The following is a 25,569-nucleotide window of genomic DNA, read 5'->3' on the forward strand; positions in this document are numbered from 1 at the left end:
TGGGTTTATACAAGCATGTGTTATGGGTACTAGGTTTACCAGAAATACCATGATACTTCTACTTCATGCTGTGTTATTAAAATCTCATAAACTGCATAAATCCTTTGTACATTTATACTTATATCTATTCACACAGATAGTGTTTTTCCATCTGTTTTTTTCTGAAAACGTACATTAAACTGAAGAGTAAGTAATGGCATCAAGCATCAGCAGATTCCACTAAGCAACAGTTTTCAAGAAAACATGAAGTAACAAACTTGCAATAATAACATTAGAGACAGATCAAGAAAAGGATGGAACCACAATGAAGAGTATGCTTGTATTCAAAGAATACACACTAATAGCCCAGATAAGCTCAGAAGAAAGGCACCGTTGGCTAAAACGAGTTTTGGGTTACTCACCTCCAGACGGTTGCCGAGTTTTTCGTGGAGACCGTGGCTCCCTGCGATAAGGATCATTGGAGCCATACAGTTCAATAGTGCCTAGATTCAAAAGCACTGTCTTCTGGAGGTAATCAACCATTGCAATACCATTACAGTTTCCAAAAACTACTCTGGAAAAAGAGAAGTGGAAGGAAAGATAGTGCTAATCAAAAGTTGGTAAAGTTTTATATTGGCATTTGTTGCTATTCAGACTTCCTAATTTTTAGATTAAGTCATAAATTACACATATTTATAAATAACTGTTTTAGAATGCAGTATTAATTGTTGTCTTGTAAAAACATGTGACACCAAGTAGAACAGATCATCGCTGTACTTGCCAACCTATCTGACAGAGCCTTACATGACACTTATTCTTGGCTGTACAATACCAGGTGAGGAAGAATGATGCCGATTTGTTTATGATGTTAGCACCATCTGGATCTGCCATGACCCGAAAAGAATATCTCTTAGGCACAGAAGGCTGATTGCCTCTCTTGTGTTGCTGTGCAGCTCATGTGAACGCACATGAAGATGTGATTTTTAATAGATAATTTTAAACCAATTTAATAGAATAATGAGAAACCTCTGTATAATATACTTACAGGCCATACGCTGAGTTGACTGCTAAGCTGGTTATCTGTTGAGGAGGTTCTCCACTCACCCATACTAGCTGGATAACTAGCTCAATTTGGTAGCCTGGAGACTGCTTGAGAGGAGAATTTTTAACTCTACAAAGTAAACAAAACATGGTATCTTTTTATGACACTCCACAGTCTCCATTTATTCCTTATGGGCCCAGGGTTCAGTAAATTGTACAGCACGCTGGACTTCAGAAAATTGGGAAAAAAAAAATAAATCAACACAAACACATAAAAGCAACCAGAAAAAAGCCACACTGAAAGTAATCATTCACTTCTTTAAAGACCCTTTTGATTCATTACCTAACTGAAAATTCATTGAGCAATGATCACAAACATTTCATATTTCTCCCCTCTTCAGAGCAAGGCATAACTGCATTAGCATGCTGTACTGATGTGAAAAGTAATTCAGTGTCTAACAGGAAGCAATTACCCATGTTTTGCAGAGTTCCCAGAAGAACTCTGATTTAGAGACCGGAAAGGGGTGAGGGTGAACGTCGAAGAAGCGTACCGAAGAGGGAAACAGATGCACAATGTATTGAGCAAACAGAAAGCTAATGATATTGTATAAACAAAATGAAAGCAAGGTAAATAATTTTAATGATAGGTCAGCTGTATGGAATGAACCTGGGAGTGGGAGAATTGAAGCTCCTTGAAAGATTTTATTTGCATGCTGATGCACAAACTTATGAATGTCCTGCAGGTGTTTCATCTTTTAAGGTGAAAAACGTTACATAGAACATAAGCTCCTCTGGTTCCTGAATTCCTATTTTACCACCCATTCATTCTCATTAATGCATGTTTTGGTTTACCAGTATTTTACAGTAATGCAGAATTTTCCAGTTTTTCTACCTCATCCATTTTTCTTTAAATGGATTTTGATACTTCTGCAATGCAGTACAACCGATAAGATATAAGAACTCCCACCTGGAGAAATAACCCCATCAGAAATTAGTTATTTTCGGGATGGATGCACTCAAAGAATTAAAATCCAAGTTGTGACCCTAGAACTTGAGAAAACATTAAGTACATACATATCTGAAAGTGAAATTCAATGTACATTTTCTACAGAAAAGGCAACGGTCCAGAAGCCACGTAATGCATGCTTGTAGAAGAATTAAAAAAGATTGTTGTCTTAACTTTCACTTCTCAAATGAGTAAAAGAATAAGTAAGAACAAGTAAACAGAATATACTTACTTTAAACATGGGACATTATCACGAAGTCCATCAGATGAACTGCTACTAGTAGATGGATGAGACTGGGGAACAATGGATTGAGGATTGGAACCTGTGCCTGGAGTTGGTAAAGGTGGCACTTGCTCACCATCTGGAGATTCAACATCATTTATTTCATATAACAGACGTACTTCCAGCATCTATACATTAAAAAAAAAATATCAGTAAACTCTGCCTTTCAAAAAACTAGATATGGAATAAATGAAGTGCAGTTGAAGATACTACTGATAAAAGTGACATCCAGGACTTTCATCTTTTAAAAGATAAAAGTAGTTTAATATACAGTGCAACTTAAACACTCACATGTAGCCTTCAGAAACAGTCATACTAACTACAGACTAAATATCTGAAGATTGCTGAAACTTGAAAATCTAACCTATTTTTCAGTATTTAAAAGTTTGCTGCTTAACATTGGGAAGAAATATAATGGAGACAAGATCCATTTAATTATCATTAATTATCTGTGAACATAATAAAAGTTATGAAGATAACTTGTTTTACGCAGTTCAGGACTGCTAAAATTAAAAAGTGAAATCACATAGCTATGCTTTATACTGTCATAACATTGTACACATGGGACTTAGTTCAATGTTGCACTGAATGAGAACATACATTTTAAAGAACCATAAGTTCATCATGATTTCATATTTTCTGCTGCTGGATCTCTAACACTATTAGTATTAATTTTAGTGCAATGTAAAGAAGTTTTTCCACTTTCTTTTCAGAAAATGGAAATTACAGAAGATTCTCATCATCTGCAAAGTAGAACAACTCACGGACTGAAATTAAGAATTCTACAGTATTGTTTTATTTCTAGTACTGAAGAATAGTTTACTAGGTGTTGATTTGTAAAAATCATTTACATATTTCCTCAGAAGAGAATGTACCTGTACATAAGTAAAAACCAGAAGGAAAAAATAAGTCTAAATAAGTTTAAAATAAGTAAAATAAATAAGAAAAAAGAATAAGTTTAAGGAGATGAGGCATATCTGAAGGAGTAGAGTAAGAGGCAGAAAAATTAAAAAACCCAACTACATTATGATTAATGCTGTACTTAGAATATACATTTTATAATTAAAGGGCTTCAAGTTAGCTTTCAGCTCATACATTCAGATAAGTAAAGTTGCACATGTGTGTTTGAGTTCACAAAGGACTTCTCAAACTACTGTAATAGAACTTGCCATTGTACCTTAAACAGAATAAAACAGTGACACAGCAAAGTCCTTAACAGACCTCGGGGCACATCTGTCACATTTTTACTCTTCTAGCTCTGCATACTGCAGAAGTCTTGCCAAGACAGATGGTAATTATTAGGAATCAAGGAAAAGAGAGGAATCAACCCCCCTGAAAGCTTTGAAAATTCTTCAACTTGACATCTCATTCACTTCTGTGTTCATTTTATCTTTGATACAGCCAAGTTTAGATCCACCATTTCCTTTGATTGATACAACAATTAACTATTATTGGCTGCAAAACCAAAAAAAGCCAATGAAAATGCAAATCTTGGTGTGCAATTTTTACTTTTGCTGGGATTTCATAATTTATTAATTTTCCTCCACAAAAATACATCTCCTTATTTTGAGGCAACTGTTTTTGTTCATTTCACCAAAAAAAAAAAAAAAAAAAAAAAAAAAAAAATGAAGTAAATCGTTACAACAGTTTTATAACTAAATCCTACAAAGTTAAAAAATGGTTATACTAATTACCGGAATGACTTCTGCTGTCACTTCCTGCTTGCTGAACCTGTAAATAATGACATGTGCAGACACTCCAGCTATGCACAGCATTCTACTTTCTGGACACCATGAGATGATCTGAATAGCATATGGATCTTCATCTACTATATCTGTGTTTGGCCTGTCATCTTTATTCCGTGATTTTTCAAATACTTTGGCTGTTTTTAGCTTATAGAGTACTTGCAGCGTTACTAGGAACAAACCAGAAGAGATAAAAATTAGTTTTGATCTAAACAGGTATTTTCTTCTTTTATTTTAGAAACTTCTCTTCATAGACAAAGATACTGTATTCCACAAACGAGTGCAGAGTAGAAGTACTGAGCATCTGTGTTGACTCTGCCTGTGCAGTGCACCACTTGCACAATGCAGGATCAGTTAGTATCAAAAAAACCCCACAACACTTCTGAAAGACACATACTAAGCACTTCAGTTATAAACTAAGTCCTCACAGCTTCTCAAGACTTAACTATACTTAAGGATCTCTTTATAACATATATCTCTATGTATCTAGTTACATATGCCATACCTACAACTCATGCCTATCTATGGCCGAGAAAGTGAAGCTCCATTCCTTTTTGCTTAGAGCATTTCAAACCCATGGCTTCTCACCTGTGTTCTCAGACTTAAACCCAGTTTCTCCGATTTTATCCTGTCTGATCATTCAAAGCACTGCCCTCCGATCAGTCAACATTTTTCTTGATACCATGTTTCCTAGAACTGTTGTAGTGAGGCCCTGCCATAGTTTAAAATTGTGGAAGAATTGTTCCACGTTGATTTTATAGATGTTCACACCTATTTATCCCAATGATTTTGATTTTTTTTGTGCAACACTTGACAGTGCAAGCCATTAGACCTGTAATTTTTTCTTCCAGAATGTAGTTCTGAGTGTAAATCATTGATAATATATTCAAACAGATTGTCTAGGATGCTATTCAGGAATTGGCAATATCATTCCCAGCTGTAATTCTAATTCTTTTTTACATTTTCTTTTAACTGTCTTAGTGTTGCTTTGAAACTTCACAAGCATATTCTCTAGTCAATGGCTCAAATCACTGCTATGAACATTAATCATATCATTAGGAAAACTTATTATAGCATCCTTTCTCCTCTTCCATATTTCAGTGGTTTCATCTGAATCACACTTCCCTAGTTCATCTCTAACACTGTGCTATAAGAGAGATTTAAGAGTTTTTAAAGCAAGATACAGGATACTTGCTGTTTCTCCCTTAACAGGTTTATCTGTTTTAGAAAGAAACTAAATGTCTTTAACAGGATCTCCTTTTGACAGATCTATGCTGAATAGAATTTTTAATCACACGCATTCAAACTGAGTGTGGTTGGCTCCCCCCCCGCGTTGGTTCCACCCCCATCCCAAACTGAAATTAAAGATTTATAACACTCCAAATACTCCTCCTCCCAGTTTTTAAACATATACATTGCATCTGTTCCCTCCCACACCCACAAACGCCTTAGCATTTTGGAATCTTACCAGTCTTCCACAAGTTTTCAAAGACAACTGATAATGATTCAAAGATTGCTTCAGGCAGCTTTTAAGTACCAAGAGTAAGGTTAGTCAGAACTAGATTAATTAAAACATCTACCTCTGTAGTCCATTCTAATTTGAATTCTTACTGCATTTTTCACTGTTAGCTGTGTAGACCATCAAATGCAGTTGACCCTTTAACTGAAATGTAGAACGGTATCAGACTCTTGAGGCTTATTCAGTGTTCCACCAAAGAAAAGTGTCTTTATTTTACTGTTCTCCTGTCTTTCTTCACAAATGCCTAGATCATTTTATTAGCACAAACTACTACTGGTTCCAATTCTCATTTTTAGATACTGTAATTTATGGGGAGCTGATGTCTTATAAACACATGCCTCTCTCCTGTCTAAAAAGACAGAAATAACTTACTGAAATTCAATTGTACCAAAAAGGAATGCATTTGCCTGTTACGCATCTCTGTGCTCAATAACGTGCTTCTGAAGGTACGTCTAAAAAATTTTAGAACTCTTCCATTCTGCTGACCTTTGGACTACTAGTGAATTTTCACTGAAGTGGTAAAAACAGTGAAACAATTAACTAAGAAATAATGTTAAATTTATTTAATTTTTATTCAAAGTTTCCTATAGACTTACTGACTCTACATGAGGCAGGAAATAATGATAATGACTAGTCTGCAATTATATTCAATTAGAGAAATCAGTAAGTTTAGATAAATCCTACTGCACAGGAAAAAATCTCTACTGAAAACACTTACTTGCTGAGGCATCCCAAAACTTGATTGACCCATCAGCATGCCTATGAAATATTAAAAAATTAATAAGATGGTAAAATGGTTAGTTGGAGTGTTAGATCTCTATGCTACTGATTAGAAAATATATGGCTAACATTCTATTTTTATTAGAATTCTTAGTGACACTATTTTCATGATTTATTGGAAGCCCGTATTTTACAAACATATGCCCCAATTACTTTGGACAAAAGGGATTAAAAAAAAGCATTTGAAGGTTAACTCTCTGAAATTCCATTGCACTAATATGAATTTACCATTTAAAATACTGATTTCAGTTACCTGCATTTCCCATAAGCAGTTTGATATACCTTACCATGTGTTGTTGCTTAAAAGATGCCCTTTATTTGGAATGACACTTGTAAAGGAGATGCCTAAATATACTATATTTCAGTGTAAATGAGTCACCTAACTTGCTCATTTATCCCTGAAATTGAAAATCAGATGACTAGTTTTTTCAGGACTGTCTCTCAGAGCCTCTGCAACGTGTAGTATAAAGTGATAGTAATTCTCATTAGGGCTAATGGACTATTCTAAAAAAAAAAAAAAAAAAAAAAAAAAAAAAAAGGTTATAAATCAAATTTTGTTTATGCCTCTCAGAATGGTATTTGAAAGATCAGTCTCCAGTGACAACAAAATGAACAGACTGAAGGATTTATGTTTTTTGAAATAAAGAACTTGGCTTCCCTTTGAGAACTGAACTCAATAACTATTTAATGGATTTCCTATGCTTTATAACACTACTCACCTATTTTCTCAAAGTTCAAGAATAAAAGATAAGTTTCATCCAGGATATATTGACAGGAAGCACAAAAATCACAATACCACACAATAATAATCCTTGTAAAACACCTGCTATTATTTTGTTCCTACCTTGTCTTCCACACTTTGATTTATTTCCTTGTTAATGCATCAAGATTATGATGCAAATGACTTGTCTGGTGAACATAATCTTTTAAATCATTCCAACCACTCTTAGAACACTGTTTTCTATAAGAGGAACAAAATATTCTCACTTCTGCTTCATCAGCTAAGAAAGCTATACTACACTATGGTGTCACTTACCCTGTAATAATTATCTCTGGATAGCTCTGAGTGATCAAACCCCAGTTGCCTCCACTGATAGGCCATTCCTGGAAGATTAACAAATACACTGAGGAAGAAAATATCATACAGTGCAATGTTAAGCCATTGAAATTACTGCAGACAGTACAGATTCCAGTATTTCACATGACTTCACAAAGTAATTAGACATATCCACTGCAGAGGGAAAAATAAAAATAAAAAATAAATCAAGAGCTATAAACACCTCTCCTGCTCCAGAAAATCCCTTAGCTTCCAACGACAGCAATCGATGGGAGCACGTCAGGAAAGCATGACTATAGGTTTGACATATGCTATATCCTCCCTAACCACCTGCTGTTAGACAGTGTCAACAACAGGATAAACAAGTCAGATGGAGCTTTAGTCTTAGTATGGCTACTCACGCTGCTAAAGCTACTGATTTTCAGTATTTTCAAATACATATGTATGTACCAGATGTTGTACCTTCTTACTGTAACCTTGACGTTTCTGTCGAGCGCCAACCGAATAGAGGGCAGGTATGAGGTCCACAGGACAATCAGCAAAATATTCACAACAGGTAACTGGAGATTCATGTATAGTCAAAGGATAGGGATTCTCAAATATAGGGTACCTTTAATGGATGAAAGGGGAAGACTGTTAATCTAGGAATCATTTTTAATGCACAACACAACTAACACACTAAAGACTAATTTTGCGTTCTTCTCCTACAGAGAAAAATAAATGCATATCAAATTAGATCATGAACAAATATACCACGCAACTTCATTGCTTATGCAGTACACTATCAAGATACTGTAGTACTCTAGATGGAACCTGAGGTTTGTATTATTTCTGGAATATTTCTAGAATACCGTTACTCCCTATAGTCTTAAATTTTTAAAAGGTTACTATTTTAATGGCCTGTGGGAAAAACTGAATTCAAGTCCTAATTGCAGTAATGTGGAGATAGGAATTTATTTCTAACTCTTCAGTCTATTCTTCCAGGAAGAAAGACAGGAAGACTCCACTTTTCACTCTGTATTATTATATTGTTCTTAGAAAACTGTCCAGCCCTTTTCATGACCTACATCCAACTTCAAAGTCACTACTTTCAGGAAAGTTAGACAGCAACACTCAGTTACCAAATAGAAGCAAACACACACACACTCCCCACCACCACCTCCATCAGAGAAGTGGCAAAGCCTTAATGAGGAGAAAAAGCCAATAGAGTAAATATATGTGTTCAAAGAATGTTTATCTCCAGAGAAGTGCATACGATGAATATGGGGTTTTTTTTCCCCTTTTTTTTTTTTTTTTTTTTCCCCCCTCTGAGAGGCAAAAAGGGACAGAGCTTCTCAACCATCTAAGGGAAAAGTTAGCAACAACAGATGCAAATGTTTTATATACCAATAGCTTTACACAGATCTGTTTGGAAAGCTAAAACAATCTTCTAAAAAACTGAATGAAGAGGAGGCTTAGTTTTAACAAAATATGATAAATCTAGATGACAGGACAGGGCAAAAGAAAATCCCCCAAAGCAAAAAAAATCTATTTTGTTGCTTTTTTCAGGTGTGAAACAATATTTTGCAAGTCAGTCATAATAAAGACTATTGTAGGTCTAATAAAAACATAATTGCTGTAGATTTTTTTAACATGAAATGGAACAACCCTTAACATAACTTCAAATTTCAGACACTGCAAACTATTTCACTTAAAAAAAGCCTTGTACAAACCTTTTTATTTTAAGCTCTTTAAAACTTGTTTTATTAATCTTTCAACATATGAATGTTGGAAGCTTAATATCACTGGTATATCAGAAACAAGTTTTGGATACAGCATATGGCCATGTAATATTGGGAAAATCTAAATGAAATTGCTCAGCAGCTGCCATGATACTAGGACTAGACTTGACCTTCCTCCAAATTCACTAGTCTTCATTATCTAAGATATCACCATTGACTTTGAGGATACGTATTTATGGGTTTCTGTTGTGCCCTAGAAGGATGTTATTCATAGGATTTTTTTCTTCATTGACCACTGGTAACTTTTAATCAGGAACACAAAGCCCTTACCCATCTGGTTCTCTGCTACTAATCCTGTCATAGTTAGTTGTTACTGCCTACACTATTTTCAAAACCCTTGATAAAAATTTGTAGGATGCAGAATTTTTTATCACCACCTAATAGAGTATACAGACTGTTCTATGGACAAAATAACAAGAGACTCAGAATGTGTTAGCCAAGTATTACTCGTGAAAACTGTAATAGGATACTACTTATAAGCAACCTCTTACTGCAGTAGTAAACCAGGGAGTAGATGTTACTATTCTAACTTCATGTATATGATAGCTATTGCATCAGTATTTAGTCGACTTAAGCAACTCAGGTAGCAATTCCTTTGGCAATAAAATCAACAAATATTTGTGTGATGACATCAGTGTCAGCCAAAACTACCTGGCTTATCTGAACAGTTGTTCCCCTTGCTCTCTTCCCCAAAATTACAAGCTCTCCTCATAGCACTAATGAATCAACTTCAAAATAAACTGTGATAATTAAAAAGCAGCAGTGATCTACGAGTAATTTCTGTCAGTCAACCAAGCCTGGAAAAAGCCACAGAATATTCTACTCATCTACTACATATTAACTTGAGAAATGTTGATCTATAAAGATTTTCAGCTCTGCTGAAGAAACCTTGTATTTAATATTCAAGATTTTACGTTCTGGACAGGGAGGTATTATCATACATTAAAAAGCTATAGAGCAGAACAACAGGCTGATCACTGCAGCCAACATTAAAAAGACTACACAAGACTCTTACCCATTTTGTGCAAGGTCAATCAGTACTAAGTCCTTTTCTAGAAGAACAACTACAGCATATGGTTCCTGAAAATCTAAAAACAAATAAGAAAAAAAAATTATTTACTAGTAAATGTAGTTCTTGCATTCATAGCCTCAAGAATATGATCAGTCTTTGCACTCTATCAGTTGAGAGTAGGAAAGCCACTTAAATGACTACATTTTCTGAAGATATTTTATACACTCATCCCCTGAATACTCCAAGTAAGTCTGGAAAAGCCAGGCTTCCCCTCTAGCCCAATATTCTCAACTCTATTTGAATTTACCAGAACAATTTAAACAGCTCAAATAACAGGAAAAGGAATATGCAGAGGAACTTATATAAGCAGTATTTTTAAGAAAGAGCCAATTACTGAACAATAACATCTTCCCACGTGCAACTTGCTTTTCCTTATATTCAGTGGGGTTTAAATTCTAATTGATTACAAAATGAATGGAAAGACAGCCAGCCAACCTGACACTAAAATAAGAAAACTGAACGAGTTTCCAAAGTTTATCTTGCCCTCTTTCAGGCAGACATCAAATTCTGAGCTAAGCAGTTTTACATACTATGATGGAAGTTGACAGCTAAAACCATTGGAGTCATCAGCAATTCAATACTGTTAATCTGGAACAACTAACTAAACTATGATTAAAGATCCTCTTCTGCAGAAGAGGGATTACAGGTTAGTGATGAACTTCATGTGAATATTGGAATGAAGTCACTGAAAGTTAAGAGCACCACACAATGCTACTCAAGATTTAGCATTGACTGGAAAGGTCTTATGTGCTCAAATAAATATTGATGAACACATCTGCTGCAGTAACTACACCTTAAAATGGTAATTCTATTGGTCTGCACATGCTTTTGCGATTAAAAAAGGAAAAAACATGTAACCAGTAGTCTGCATTCTTCTGGAAGCAAAATAGGTTTTATAATAAGCTATTCTATTACAATGCTTCAGGCAGTAAAACATACTTCAGACAATAGGGGTAACAGATGTTGCTGCTGCAGTCTGATCCCCAGAGATAAAACAGAAAAGCATATTCTGATGGGATAAACCTCCAGAGAGAAGAGGTTGAAGTACTGAGAAAAAAAAAAAAAAACAAAAAAAACCCCACCAACAAATTTACAGAGCCTACCATTAGGATATGGTGTTTCACAGAGGGTTAGAAAATCAACAATAGAATAATCCATTTCTAGCACAGCAGTACTTTTCCCATGCATAACTGTTAAACAGGGTCTTCTTCCTACAGTGTCATATGACAAACCTCCTGAGAGAATGATGAAAGGCTCCCTGGAATAAAGCAGAGGCATTTAGGATCAAACCAATACAATATATTAAAAGAGACTGGACAGTTTTTGTAACCTTATAATAAAGTTCAATGAGCTGTCATTGAGCAGAGATACATTAGGAATAAAGCAAACCAGCTCTCCATGCAATGTGTAGCTTGGGTACATGTTTCAAAACTTAAAACCCAAGAGTTAGAAGACTGTAACTGAAGTCAGACATCTCTTCTAAACCTTTTGTTCTATAATGCTTATTTAACCAATCTTTGCAACTGTTTGGCAAGATTTTTTTTTTTTTTTTGGTTTTGTTAAACTTTAGAATTGTTACTTTTCAACTGAACTGCAGATTCAGATTTGCCAACAGCCCCATTTATCTAGAATATAAAATATTCCAGGAGGACCAGGAAGAAATAGTCCCATTTATTCCCTGTACAGAATTACCCTGAATTTTGAAGGATGAACAATTTTGCCAACAGTGTAAACTGATTTTGCAGTCACAATAGTATGACTGTCTTTAAGAAGAAACCAGCTGCTTGATAAGCTTCAAAGACCTAACATCTTTTAAGAAGCAAGTACATAAATAAATGCCCATAAATCTAAATGGCTGAGTATAGCAAAGCAAAAATATTTCTCCTAGTCTTAAGAGATTAAAGGCTTCCCTTCAAAAATTTAAATCTTTACAGAAGCATGCTTTTAAATACTTCCACATTTCATACATTTATTGAAAAACAAGATTAGATTAAGTAAATATATTATTTTTACTAGGTATTGTCTTCTTTCCCGATTATCAAAAGTCATACTCATTTTAATACTATTAATATTTAAAATAGGTCATAATACCTTTTAAAGATCAAACTGACTGTTTATAATTTCACCCTTTATTGACTATTACCTCAAATTCCAGGTTATGTTTTTGGAGGAAAATAAGCAAAATGTGAAATTCCTCTGATCTACTTCTATGCTCACTTTAGGTAGCAATCCTACCCTTTGTTTGTGTCTACCTTGGAAGCAGCTAGTGTGTCAGTATCTGGAGAAAAAGACCATCTTGACATACTGTGAAAAAGAGGCTGAAGAGATGTGGGGTTTTTTGTCTTTCGTATAACAGCATCTTTCCCATACTGTCTAAATGGCTTTCACTAGTTAGCATTTAAAACACAAATGTGACAGATTAGGTACATCTTACATCCTGAAAACTTTGTATGAAGGGTTTAGTTTATGCACATGCTGCCCTTCATAAATTTAAGGCTTGGCTGAGATGTGCTCTGTGCTTGTAAGACTGAAGGCAAAGCAGACTGGGATAAGCTTTCAGTTTCTACAATTATTTCACAATCTACCTGATCCTTCAGAAAGCCCTATGACTGAAGAGTTGATAGGATCAAAGAGTTCTGTTGCCCGAAGAAGTAACCTCAAAGAATGGCCATAAATTAGACCATGAGTCCACCGTGTTCAATATCCTGCCTCCAACAGTAGCTGAAAGTGTATTTCTAGAAAAGGAGTAAGTTTTCTCCAAGTTTTCATTTAATTTCAATTCTTCATACTGGAACTTCACACAATCGTCCATGGTCAGGTCCATGAAGTGATTTCAGGAAAAGGACTAAATTTAATTTAACCTGATATTTTTCAGGATATCAATGAAGAGAAAAACACTAGAGTGATGTACTTGCAGTATCTCATTGTGCTGGAATGATTTATTGCAGTATTTTTTGTTTACACAAAATCATTATTTTTTAAAAATAATAATGCTGCCAGGACAATTCACAGTAATTAGACTTGTGGGTTAAACCAAGATCAACTGACAGTAACAGAGAGACAAATTTCAGTTTCTTAGTTTCATACACCATAGTAAAAACTACATGCTGCTTTCTTCTGTTTTTTTCAAGGGTAATCAGATTGCTTTGGGCAGACTTGCCAGAGTCTGTATTCTTATGAAGCAAAGAATGGAAGAGCTAAAAATATATTACACAGATCTGTCACATGGGTTTATCACAGATGAATCAAAGATTAAAGTTGACTTTAGTCCGCCAGAAAGATTAACACAGGTTTGTGTATGAACTTTTAATATTTTCACGAAACCATGGATTTACCCTGAATGTAATTTGTGTGTTTTTTAGATACTTAGTGTTACCCTTCAGTTGTGATACATATTAGGTTAGTGCACATGAATGTTAGATAGAAATGTGTCATTTAAAATAAAAAATTAAAAATATTGTACTTCACATAAGAGATGAGATTGATCCTACTTTGATAGTTACATTTCATCTACCTAAAGCAATGGAAAGCATTTAAAAAGCAGTGCTCAGCTCTTAGAGAATTGCTATGTAGCATTTTTAGCAGCTGCAAATACAGAGATTCCTCTGAAACAGTTCTACTTCAACAGATTTGGAAGTAATCCCTTTACATTAATTGCCTCATCAGTTAAATCTGTAAGATCACTTGGGGAACACTATACAAAATTTACTACAAAGGAGGACAACATTTCATTGAAAAGAATCCCAGAAAACACAGGATTAGGTTTTACAGTGTACCAAAACATAATACAACTGAGAGCTGAGTGGCTCTCAAACCTGGAAGATGTTTCTGCTCAATTTTAGAAGTAAACGTCAAATGTCAGACAGTTTCTGGCAATCAGGATGTGTGAGAAAAGTATATTAAAAAGTCAGGCCATTGGTACCAGTACTTTTCAAACCATGGGTGAATTTGTCAAGAATTTAATGCCAAGTAATAAAGGTGGAAAATACTTTAAGGGTTAATTTAGTTTAAGACTAGAAATCTTGAAGTAGTAGTGAAGATAAGTTGGTAAGTGTGATTTTTGAACTGAAGCTCATACAACAAAATAGTACTATTCAAACTAAACACATGCAATAATAATGATGTAACCTCTGGGTCCCAGTTATATACATGCATCTTGCTAAGAGGTACTGCTCTACAGTTAGTCAATGAAAGCTGCATTGAGTACCAAGACAATACCCTTTTTGATTATGTTTTACAGGGAGACTTTTGAGCTTTAATTTCTACTACATAGAGGTCTAATAGCAAAGAATAAACTTGGGCTATTTTACCATAAATGCTATTATCAACCAGAGTAAATAGTATAATGGACTGAATCTGGAGGGGTGGGAAATGGCATTAGGAAGCTCAAGAGCTTCTCTAGATTCACTTTAGACAGAAACGTATGCAGAAAAGGCAACAGGGAAACTATTTCAGCAAGCTCAAAAGGTAATCTACCTTTGGAACTCATCACTTCACAAAGAGATGGAGTATTTTAGATGAACTTAGGTGACAGAACAATAACATTACACCAGTTTGCTCAAGGAATATACCAAGACCTTGCCTTTTCAATCCCCTATCTCAGGTACAGGACTACTGTGAAAAGTAACCTTTCTACATACATTCTCCCAGAAATAAAGCTACAGACATGCTATTGTAAGGCAAACAATTCTCACTTTGGAGACTTCAGAAGCACTCTATCTGCAGCAGACTTAACCCCCCCCCCCCAAAAAAAAAAACCAACAAACCAAACAACAGAAAAGCCACAAAATGAAAATTTAAATAGGTAGTCTGTAAGAACCACAGAAAGCCTCAGTCCTCCTGTCTCCCTGACTTCAGCTTCACGAAATGGAAAACATAATGGAGGAAAAAAGAAGTGAGAATAAGAGCTGCAACAGTAGAAGGAATAGCATCTGTAGCCCCTACTACAGGCTGCTATCAGTTATGTTCCTTCTGTGTGGTTCTAGACATCTTTTCTCAAAAAAAAAAAAAAATTAGAATTAGAAGCAGTAAAGAAAGCAAGTGACATCACATCAATGAAGCGTTTGCCACATAAGGAGATACTGAAACGAACCTAGATTCTAGATCACTCTGAATAAGGCAGGAGCAAGAAAAAGTTGACAAAGATGTTAGATTTCCATATAGCGCATGGAAAAGCGAACACGGAATAGTTACTTTTTCACAATAAAGAAGTGAAAACTTATATACATTAAACAGTACCTCTTAAAATATGTTGTAAGCTTTTTGGTTTTTCTTTGTTTTGTGGGGTTTGTTTGGTTGCTTGTTTTTTAAGAACAGTTAGAGAAGACTGCTATAGAAGCAAGTCTGATTTGTTTCTTATATTATTTCAGTAGCTAGAAAAAATTTGGTCTGGTCCAGGAATGATTCTCCCCTGTGCTATAGAAATTAAGCCACAAACATCAAATGCTTTAGCAAAAAGTCAAAATTGTATCATGTTCATACCTACTCAATTTCAGTTGGTAAGGAGAAACTATCAAAATTTTAAGCGCTGAGAAGTAATTTTACCTTGCCTTAAAATTCTTGTAATAATACAACTGAAAATTAAAGTGTGAACTGAAGTACATGTAACAGTAAATGAATGTAGATTCAGTGCACTGCTGCACAACCACAATGCCAAGCAGGTTCTTTGTGGTGTTGTGTTTTTGACGTTTTTTTATTGAAGTTCTAGAAGACTATCACAATAGTTATAGATTTAGAAGTACACTGAAGATGGAGAAAACATTAGAGAAAATATTAAATTGAAATGCATCAAAATAGTCAGATTGGATGAACACTGGAAAGTGAGAGGTGTAAGATAAAACCAACACTAGGGAAAAAGTAGTCTCTCCACAGAGCTATTTATTCTTATAAATTATATTAGAATAAACTTCTCTTTAAACTGTGAAAAGTCAACTAGCCTTCACATTGTAATATTGTAATTGCATAGAACAAGCTTCGAACTAATCTTTTCCTTCAGAATGACTATTCATAACAAAGTTTTTGATTGCAGAAATTGTAACTTGCTGAAGCTGAGACTACTTTTGGTTATCTTTCTTTAGATCAGCTTTAGCCATTTTCTGTTGAGAAAGGAATATGCAGACAGATGTAGACTTCTGAAAGTAAAGTATGGCTTTCCAGTTATCACAGATGTGCATACATCTGGGAATTAGCCAGTCTTAAATTTCTATGTACCTCACTTTTAGCAAATAATAAAAATATACAGAACCATTGATATTATATGTATGGGTGTACCAATATATAGTAGAAAACATCACATTACATCAAATAAGTAACAAGCTTCTATAGATTTGAATGGCTGGAAAGCAAATGAAGACAATACATCAATATCCTAAAAGTAAAAGAAAATTTAAAGAAAAAAATTCGTTTGCAAATAGCTGAACAGGTTTCCATGAATATTTTATATTTATATTGCACTTTTTATTCAAACACTTTAAAGCACTTTAGAACCATAAATAAAAGAAATTCAACACAGTCCATGAAATCCTTCAATCCTAATTGCAGTCTTGGTAACAAAACATGCTCCTCAAGATATTGAGTCTCTTGTTGCAATTACGGCTTTGTTACATTCTCAATGTGCATAATTAGGCACAATTCACAGCATAAATTACTGCACTCTACCAGAACAGCTTCTGTCAGTAACATTTTTTTGTGGAGGAACATGTATTCAGAATTTAGAGTATCTGCATTTGCCAAAGTTCAGTTTTTTCAGGTCTGTGCTTTAATATCTTCTGTGGTTTATCAGCCTTGTTTTTCTTTAATATTCTCAAAAGACTGAGCAAAAATACACCAGTTTAGTAGCATGGAAGAAGCATGTAGATAATGCATTAGCACTATCCACCTAAGTTAAGGTTAGAGTATAGTAATTTGTTCACATATGTTTGTAGTTTATTCAGCAATATCTGATTTACTGAAATTATTTCAGCTGTTTTACATATCCTGAGGGCACTGAACTATGGTATCTCAACAACGTACATTCCCAGACAGTTGCATTTATTTTACATATGTTAATTTTGCATATAAAACAAGTCTTACCCAGCTCTAGTTGTTTTATATTCCACCTTAAGGATAGGTTTGCAGGGTTCTGGCTTCTTTCCGTCCTTCAGCTGCTTTCCTAAAGTTAATTATTTGCTTATATTAATCTTACAGTTTCACAACATAACAAATTATGAAATTCACTATACAGCTTTCAAAATAGAACATTCATACAAACATATATTCAACATCTCTGACAATTATACAGTATGCCTTCGAATAATATTAAAGATTTATTAAAACTCTCAATACACCAACCTAGAATATTTAGGTGTAGTTTTTTGGGTTTTTTTCCCCAGTGTTTTGTTTGTTCTGGTTTGGTTTTGGGGTGGGTTTGTTTTTGTTGTTTGGGGTTTTTTTTAAGTGTTGTAGAATATTTGTTTTTAGAAATATAATCCTCCCACAAAAAAGTTGTTTTAAGTAACACTGGGATATTTAAAATTTATTTTGTGTCTACCATTTCACAATTAAATTTGGTCAGATTACAAGTAAAGTGAGGTTTATTCTGTGTGTTATCCTTAAGGATTAATACTTGAACATGAAGGCCCGCTCTTTCTCTGCTGTGCAACATCAGCAACTAAAGCTTCTACAAACAGAATTTCCCATAAATCAATAGAAATTAGGAGTATTGAGTAAATATGCATCTCTTCTATCTGAACACTGATAAGGTCTGATGCAACTATAAAGTTTTGCAAATTTTCAGCCCAAAATAAAAATAAAAATGTGTATTGAAAGAGGCCAAAACGTATTAAAATAAAGTTAGACTTGTCTAACTAGTTTTACTACTACAGTAGCAGTCAGGTTTAAATTTTTGACTGCTACAGGATCATACAGAAGTCCACAGCTTCCTTTTCCCACTCTAGTCCACAGCCAGTACAGTAAAGACTCAGATAGTTAAACCAGAGAATGCTTAAGTATAGCATCTTGTACTACAGCTGTAACCTCATAGATTACCCTCACCATTACATTGACAGGAATCCAAGGTAACTAAGTTGCTAAGACATGACTTAGGCACATGCACACAATACAAACCTGGCATTTGCATAGAAGTTTTTTTTGAAGAACAGCAGCATATTTCACAGAACATGTAATGTTATTTTCCTAGATTAACATTAATGCAAGACTTCTCAGAAGTGGGAACATTTTACCAGACGCTAGCCTTACTCTGTTATAAACCTTTCCAAGAATTTATATGATAATCTACACATTTATACATGAAACAGATGCTTTCTTATATGTATTTTAAACAACATATGGGATTGCAATGTCAAGCAAAAGCAAGACCTGCAAAATATGCATTAGTTAATTCTGAGATCAATGCCACTGTGTGAAAGGCAAGCTTAAAGTTCAGATTTAGACAAAACCACACTGATTTGGACTCATTTCATAAAAATTTTATTTTTAATGAAATCTATCAGAATTTGATATGACAGAGAAAGTTTACTTGCATTGGAAGTGCATTTTTAATACTTGATTTTGCAAAACACACTTCTATTAAAAATAAGTTCTCTGTGCTTTAAGCACTATCAAACACAGTGTGTATCCATTTTCATCTTACCATGTGGAGTGATTGTCTGGAATGGTTTAGTAGGAGATTTTACATTCCAAATGGTCAAGGTACCGTCTGAGTGACTACAAATAAATTGTTTTCCTTCATGATGCCAAGCCACAGAGTGGATAGCCTATGCAAGAAAAAAGAAAATGCAGAACAATGTAAGATGAGTATCTAAGTATCATTTAACTTTACTCCTTCCTCCATGACATTAGACAGCAACAGAAAAGTAGAGAAAGTACTAAATCTTACTGCTCTTAGTATGTCCTAATTTACCTATGGTAAGTTTTCTATTTGTAATTACTTCTTTCAGACATTATCCATCAGAAATACTGTCTTCATTGTAGTGCCATATTTTAAGGAGGGGAGGGGAAAAAAAAAAAAAAATCCTCCTCAGTGTAGAAAAAAATCCTCCTCAGTGTAGGATTACTTTTTTTTTTTTTCAACAGTGGGTAGCATGCAGAGAATAACCACAAGCATTATTTGAGCTTTGCTAACCAAAATTTTTTATTCTTGAGAAAAAGGCATTATCCGTACAAGAAATATCTACTTGATGGGATTATTAAGTCAAAGTTTTAAATGGACTTTGGAAATGTCTCTGGTTATGCACAAGAAGCAAACATGGGCTGAGAACATAAGTAAAAATGAGAATTGAAATAATAAGATTTATTTTTTTTAGAAATTATGAATGAAGATGAAAATATTATGAATAAGCATTCTAATGTTACAATGACAGTTTTGAGCTACAGGAAAGTGTAGGAATCTACTAATAAATCTGTGCAGGAATCTACTAGTAAGTATTTCCAAGAAATAAACATCTTTATAGTCATCAAATTAGGAATGGAATGATTAAACCATGTCACATGAAATCTTACTGCAGAAAGACATTGACTAAATGAAATTTAGTTGCTGCCTTCAGGCCAGGAAAAAAGTAAACAATCAAGCAGAGAGTACAAATAAGGCAAAGAGATTAACTATCAAGAAGGGATAGGTGCCATTTCTGTTTCTAGCATCTCTACTAATATGTGGAGACATTATGAAACCATTAGGTGATGTTTGAGGGAGTTTTATGTAGAAATGTATACATTGATATAGCATGAAAATGTCAATAATGAAAACCCAAAATGTTTCTCTACTCCCCAAAAAGGTGCAGAAGAAAATATTACTTGCTAGAAGTAGGAACTTTGTTATTACTAAGAATGCAGATTTGTGTAATTCATATAGTAAAGACATTACTGTAAGTAAAGCTGAAAGCAGGACCTGAATATGTGAAAGCTGATGGGTTGTACGTACAATACCATCTTCTGAGTGGATACCCTCAGCAGACATTCTGTCTGTTAGCAGGGCTTAGACTCACTCCATCTCTTCAGGTACCTAGGGATTCCCTCTGAGGAAACCCAGGTGTGTGAGTAGTAGAGAATCCTAACTAACAGTGAAAGCTTAGGTAGTAAATTATTATGTGAAGAGTATATCACACAAGACAGCTCTAAGCTAACTTTGCCTAAACTGATTACACACAGATCAGATCTTCACATTTCATGAAATTATACAGAAAGACAGTTTCCAGCAATACGATTGGGAGAATCCAGTGATTAAACAACAGAGGAAAATGACTACATTACGTGAGTAATAACTTTTCCAACCTAAAGTAGTAGAAGATCTGGATATATGCAAATTACAGATTAACTAAATTTAGTATTTGTTAGTGAAATTTAATCTTGTTCTCTATGTAGTGTGGAATCACTGTAGATTTTGTAGAAGACAGATTCAATGTACCAATATCACATCTACACATAGGTAGCTTAGAAACCTAGACATTGCACACGAAGCCTCCTAGTGTCAAAGTGAAATAGTCTTGCTCATTCTAAGCTAATTTTTTATTTAGCAAATAAAAGTATTATAAATTTTACATAAATATTGAACATTTGTTTTCATTTACCAACGTAGTACCAAAGTCTGCGATCAGTAAGTTTGAAAGTGCACCCTCTGTAAAGCAAAGGCTACGTTTCAAAAGGCTCTTTTCACCAACAAATTATCTACACGCTTTGACTAGCAATACAATGTAGTATGTATGTTTTAGGCACTTTCCCATGTGGAGTCTAACCCTGACAGACAACAGCAGACAGCCATAGTGTAATACAGAACAGCTTTTGATACACATTTATGTAGAAAATAGATCTTAAGAACCAGTAAGAAAGCAAGCTTTACAGAAGGAAGGATAACTCAGAGAAATTAACACATTTTCCTTTCCTTAAAAAAAGTTGGTCAAGAGGAAGGAAATGCAACAGACCATTACTGTTGAAACAGCATTAATGCTTAAGAACATAAAAAGATCTGATAAACTCAGAACAAAAGAAGAGGATTAGTGCTATCAATTTCTGCAAGGAACCTGATGGGATGGAAAGAAAGCTGAAACAGAATAACGAGGCCTCTGGCTTTATGTCTGTTTATTGTCCAGTTTTATAAAGCATGTGGTTACATTTAGCAATGCAGCTAAATATTATTTAAAGCATAACAAAAATACAAGTTCTATGTATTGTTAAATTAATCCAACTAACAATTATGTGGGCTGAATATGATAAACTTTGGTACAGAGCCCTATCCTTTGGTATTACAAAATCTGCAACTTTTTGCAACTTTTTTGTAAGCCTGAAAATAAAAGCAGACCTGTAGACTAGCTGTAGCATAACCTCTAAGTATACAACAGGCTAGTATATCTACAGTGGCAAGGCAGTAACACTGAAAAAAGTACAATAACTTTAGGTGGCACTGGTTGGTTGCTATCAATAGCTTCTATCACCAAAAATAATTGACAACTAAAAAATAATCCCAAATACTCAAGAGCAGAAGTTTTGACATTTTTTCATGGTTAATATTAGAGCTAGAATTTGAAGGAAAGCGTAACATCCAAGATAGAAAGAAATCAGACAGAATCCACTGAGACTGTAAATCTATACATAGCTTCTTAGATACTAAAAAGCCCTTAAGGGTAATATATTTTTTCAAATATTTTACACAAAACTTACTGATCCAGAATAAAACCCTCTATGTTTTAATCATAATTCCTATCTTTATTTAAAACTATCTAGTACCCTTTTGGTACCACAATGCAGCAGTATGCTTAAATCAGCTGGTGCTGATTCAACTGCATCTCAAATATTTTTGTGTAATATATCACTGGTCATATGTGGATCTCAAACAGACAGTAATCCCTTATGACAAGATCATGTCTAAGTACCACAGAGGACTGTTGCTATATTTAAGGCACAAGGTGTTTATATCCTTAAGAGGAGTTGTCTGCACAGGTAACAAGTCCTGACCTCAGTAACATTCTGAATTTTTCCATTTACAAACATGTACTGAATACAGGGAATCTTTACAGGAACTTACACAGAGAATGCTCTATAAAAATAACCACCTTATGTAATTTTAAAGATTTATTTAAACTAATGGCTTCTTATTAGAAGTATTCCTAACATCCCCTTCATTTTGATTTGAAGTTAAGGTAGCTGTTCTGGATTACATGGTAGTTTGTTTCAGAACTTCCAAGACATTTATGTATTTTCAAGGGAGGGGAATAAAATCTTACTTTTTTGATTAACAAATGCAGTACAATTGACTGCACTGTCCTATAGATGCCAAAGCTTAACCAGACACGTAAAAATTAACCATCAGAGAGTATTACGTGGAGACAGGTTGAATATGAAGGAAGCTTCACTTTCACCAACTGTTACTGAAGGATTATCCTGTGTGGAAAAATGACTGCTATACCACCTTCAAAGAATGTGAACGATCTGATTTTCAGAAGGAAACATTTTTGCAATGACTGCAACAATTACCTGAGGGAGACTGTAGGACTGTGAAGTGCAATCACAAACAAAAACCAGAAAAAGTCCGAGGAATAAAATTAAAAGCATTTACAAGCAAATGTCCTACAGAAATACATTAAATAGATCACTAGCTTTTCAAAAGAGATTAATGCATGTTTAAAAATATTTTATGAAATACATTTTTACTGCTGCAATAGCTTGTCACTATCTCTAGAAATTGCTATTACATCTTGGTTCTTTAAAAAGGTACAAAAATTAATAACTCTAACTACAACATTACAATTTAAGACTGAAGTTTTGATTGTATTTTTCCACCAAGGAGATTTAACTGTTTCAATTTATAAAATAGATATATCCCTTTCTGTTCCATTCCTATAGACTTCTTTTAACCCTATAGCTGATTATATCCATATGATTTCAGAACAGTTGAGACCACTCTTCATATCCTATCTTCCTGCAACACAAGATAAATGCAGAAATGTATTGATACTTTGACACGAACACAAGAACTATTAATTTGAGCGGTTTCCCCTCTTTGTAAGAGACTTTAAACCATTTTTCTAATACCAAGTTTAGACCACTGCAAGTACAGTTGCTACAACTCAGAAGACAAAAGAAAATCTCATTAAACTGTCTTTAAAAAAAAAAAAAAAGCCAAAACAAAACCAAAACCAACATGCATCTACTTGCTTGCTTTTCAAGTATAACACAATATCTGACAAAATGTTTCTGCATACTTTCCCACTGGAACGCACCAGAACCATGGAGAATTCCTTTAATCATGCTTTGGGTTGGACCATGATGCTTATTCTTTCCTGCTGTTAGTTGAGCTTGAAATATACTGTGCATGACTGGTAAGGTCCATGATATTAGATTAGTTATTCTGCAAACTACAATGTTTACCATAGCCTATTAAGATTTTACTGGTTTATGATAATTCTCTATTTCCATGGACATGGACAGTATTTTCTGGTAAACCTGAACAGATGGCAAAACTGATTCCTTTTCTACAGGTTTACCGAAATATTAAAAGCACGCACAGTAACTTGGGAGTATCTATGCTAACTCTCTTGTCAACAGACTAAGAAAGTGGAAAAAAATGCTGCAAGAAGAAGAAAAAAAGTGTAGCTACTGTGACTTAAGCAGCAATATATCATAAAGATTGTTTTGATGCAATGGAATGTGCAAGTGCCTAATGGCTGTGTTACCGAAATCCGGGATAAAAATAACTTATCGACACCAATTTGATGCAGATAAGCAGACACTTCTTTATTGACGACCGGACGTGTAGGGGAGTGCTCTCACCAACAACACGTGCCAGGCACCAGAATCATACACCTTATATAGATCTTACTTATACATATTCATTAAGTCTTCATACATAAGCATACAACTTCCAAGAAATCATTAACATATTCTCCTCCTACTTCCGATTCTGCGTAGTAGAGGTTAGAAATGTCTAGAAATGGGTCTGGGGTGTCATGTGAGTAGGTGGTCCATGAGTCAGTGGTCGCGATCTCCCCCTGCCGGAATTACCTTTTGCTTAAGGACACAGTTTTCTTGGCAGGTACCTGCAAGCTGTTATGGTTACTTCCCTCAGTTCCCATTAATCCTGGACCTTGACAACTACTTGCATTCTTCTAGTCCTATATATGTATTATAAATCAGTTTACAAATCACCTCATGTTTTGTTACCTAGGTTCTAACCATTCCTACTAAACAATTATGACCAGCCCCTTCAGCCTTAGTACAGGGTTGTACAGGGGATTTTAGAGTAGCAGTCAGTTGCTAGATTCAAAATACAATAAATGTAAAATTTTTTTTACTAATATATCCCTTAATTCTATATTTATATTAAAATCAAACAATTTAATTTTAATTGATAATAAAATCAGTAACAGCTGCACTGACATGCTTTGGTTTCTGGCAAGTCACGTATCAGGGTTGCCTTTTTTCCCCTCCTTCCTCTTAACTCCACAGGCTACTTTGACATGTTTTTAATGCTGTCAAATAATCTCTTACACTCAGCCATGTACCAGAACATTAAGCCTAACAATAGCAATCTGTAATATGTTTTCTGAGTTAATGCTATCAACCCTTACTTGAAATCAGAACAAAATACTACCTGAAGAATGGACTTAAAGCTAGTTTTAGTTTTCAGATGTTGCATTTCCTTAATTTAGAATCAGAACTAATAGTTGAGAAATTTGTTTTATTTCTTTCATGGCTGAAAATACCCTATGGGAAATATTTGCAGTATAAACTGTATTCCATGTATGAAACACAACTTTTTTTTAAATCCCAAATGTTTGAACATAAAAGGCTTAACAATGATGCAAAAAATTTACAGTCTTATTTTTCCACTAAGCCTGCCCAAGATAAAAAGGATGTTTTGAAAAAAGGGTTTCAAAGAAATAGTCAAAGAAAAGTTCTCTGACAACTGCGGTTCCTTTATGTCACAGATAATTTGCTCCAAATTCGCTAAAAAAGAATGTTACATTTATGCATTCTTCTAATTAATTTTAATCATGCAACATATCACTGTTATAATAAAAAGTTCAGTATCTCATTTGTAATATAGAAAAATTAAGAACAAATTCTAAATTCCCTGTTACAAACTAGAATGTTGTGGAGGGAAGAACACACCAGAAATCAGCACTAATATTAATCATGACTGAGAGCTGCCTCCCCCAGCCATGTTTACACAGAGGTACGATTACAAAGGTTTTAAGAGGTGGTGTTGCCCACTCTATAAGCATTCCTGTCCTTGGGATGAGTGGTCCTAGTGTTCTTGTGTTGCAACTACCAGAGCAGGGTGCTGGGCAGGCACACATATTCTGACAGGAAGGAAGC

General features: G+C 34.4%; 1 protein-coding gene across 1 annotated transcript in view; it reads right to left on the reverse strand.

Moving 5' to 3' along the window:
• STXBP5 (syntaxin binding protein 5) overlaps positions 1-25,569 on the reverse strand; it is a 114,288-nt gene that overhangs the window by 34,129 nt on the left and 54,590 nt on the right. Inside the window, exons 10-20 of the mRNA XM_026844557.1 lie at positions 18,893-19,016; positions 17,335-17,413; positions 11,367-11,521; positions 10,207-10,279; positions 7,873-8,020; positions 7,390-7,457; positions 6,292-6,332; positions 4,004-4,224; positions 2,259-2,437; positions 1,025-1,150; positions 402-553 (exon numbers count right to left, since the gene is read on the reverse strand). Coding sequence (XP_026700358.1) covers positions 402-553; positions 1,025-1,150; positions 2,259-2,437; positions 4,004-4,224; positions 6,292-6,332; positions 7,390-7,457; positions 7,873-8,020; positions 10,207-10,279; positions 11,367-11,521; positions 17,335-17,413; positions 18,893-19,016 — 1,366 coding nt within the window. The remainder of the gene's footprint in view (positions 1-401; positions 554-1,024; positions 1,151-2,258; positions 2,438-4,003; positions 4,225-6,291; positions 6,333-7,389; positions 7,458-7,872; positions 8,021-10,206; positions 10,280-11,366; positions 11,522-17,334; positions 17,414-18,892; positions 19,017-25,569) is intronic.

This window comes from Athene cunicularia (assembly GCF_003259725.1).
Source record: "Athene cunicularia isolate RWA chromosome 3 unlocalized genomic scaffold, athCun1 chr3_part1, whole genome shotgun sequence".
Taxonomy (NCBI): domain Eukaryota; kingdom Metazoa; phylum Chordata; class Aves; order Strigiformes; family Strigidae; genus Athene; species Athene cunicularia.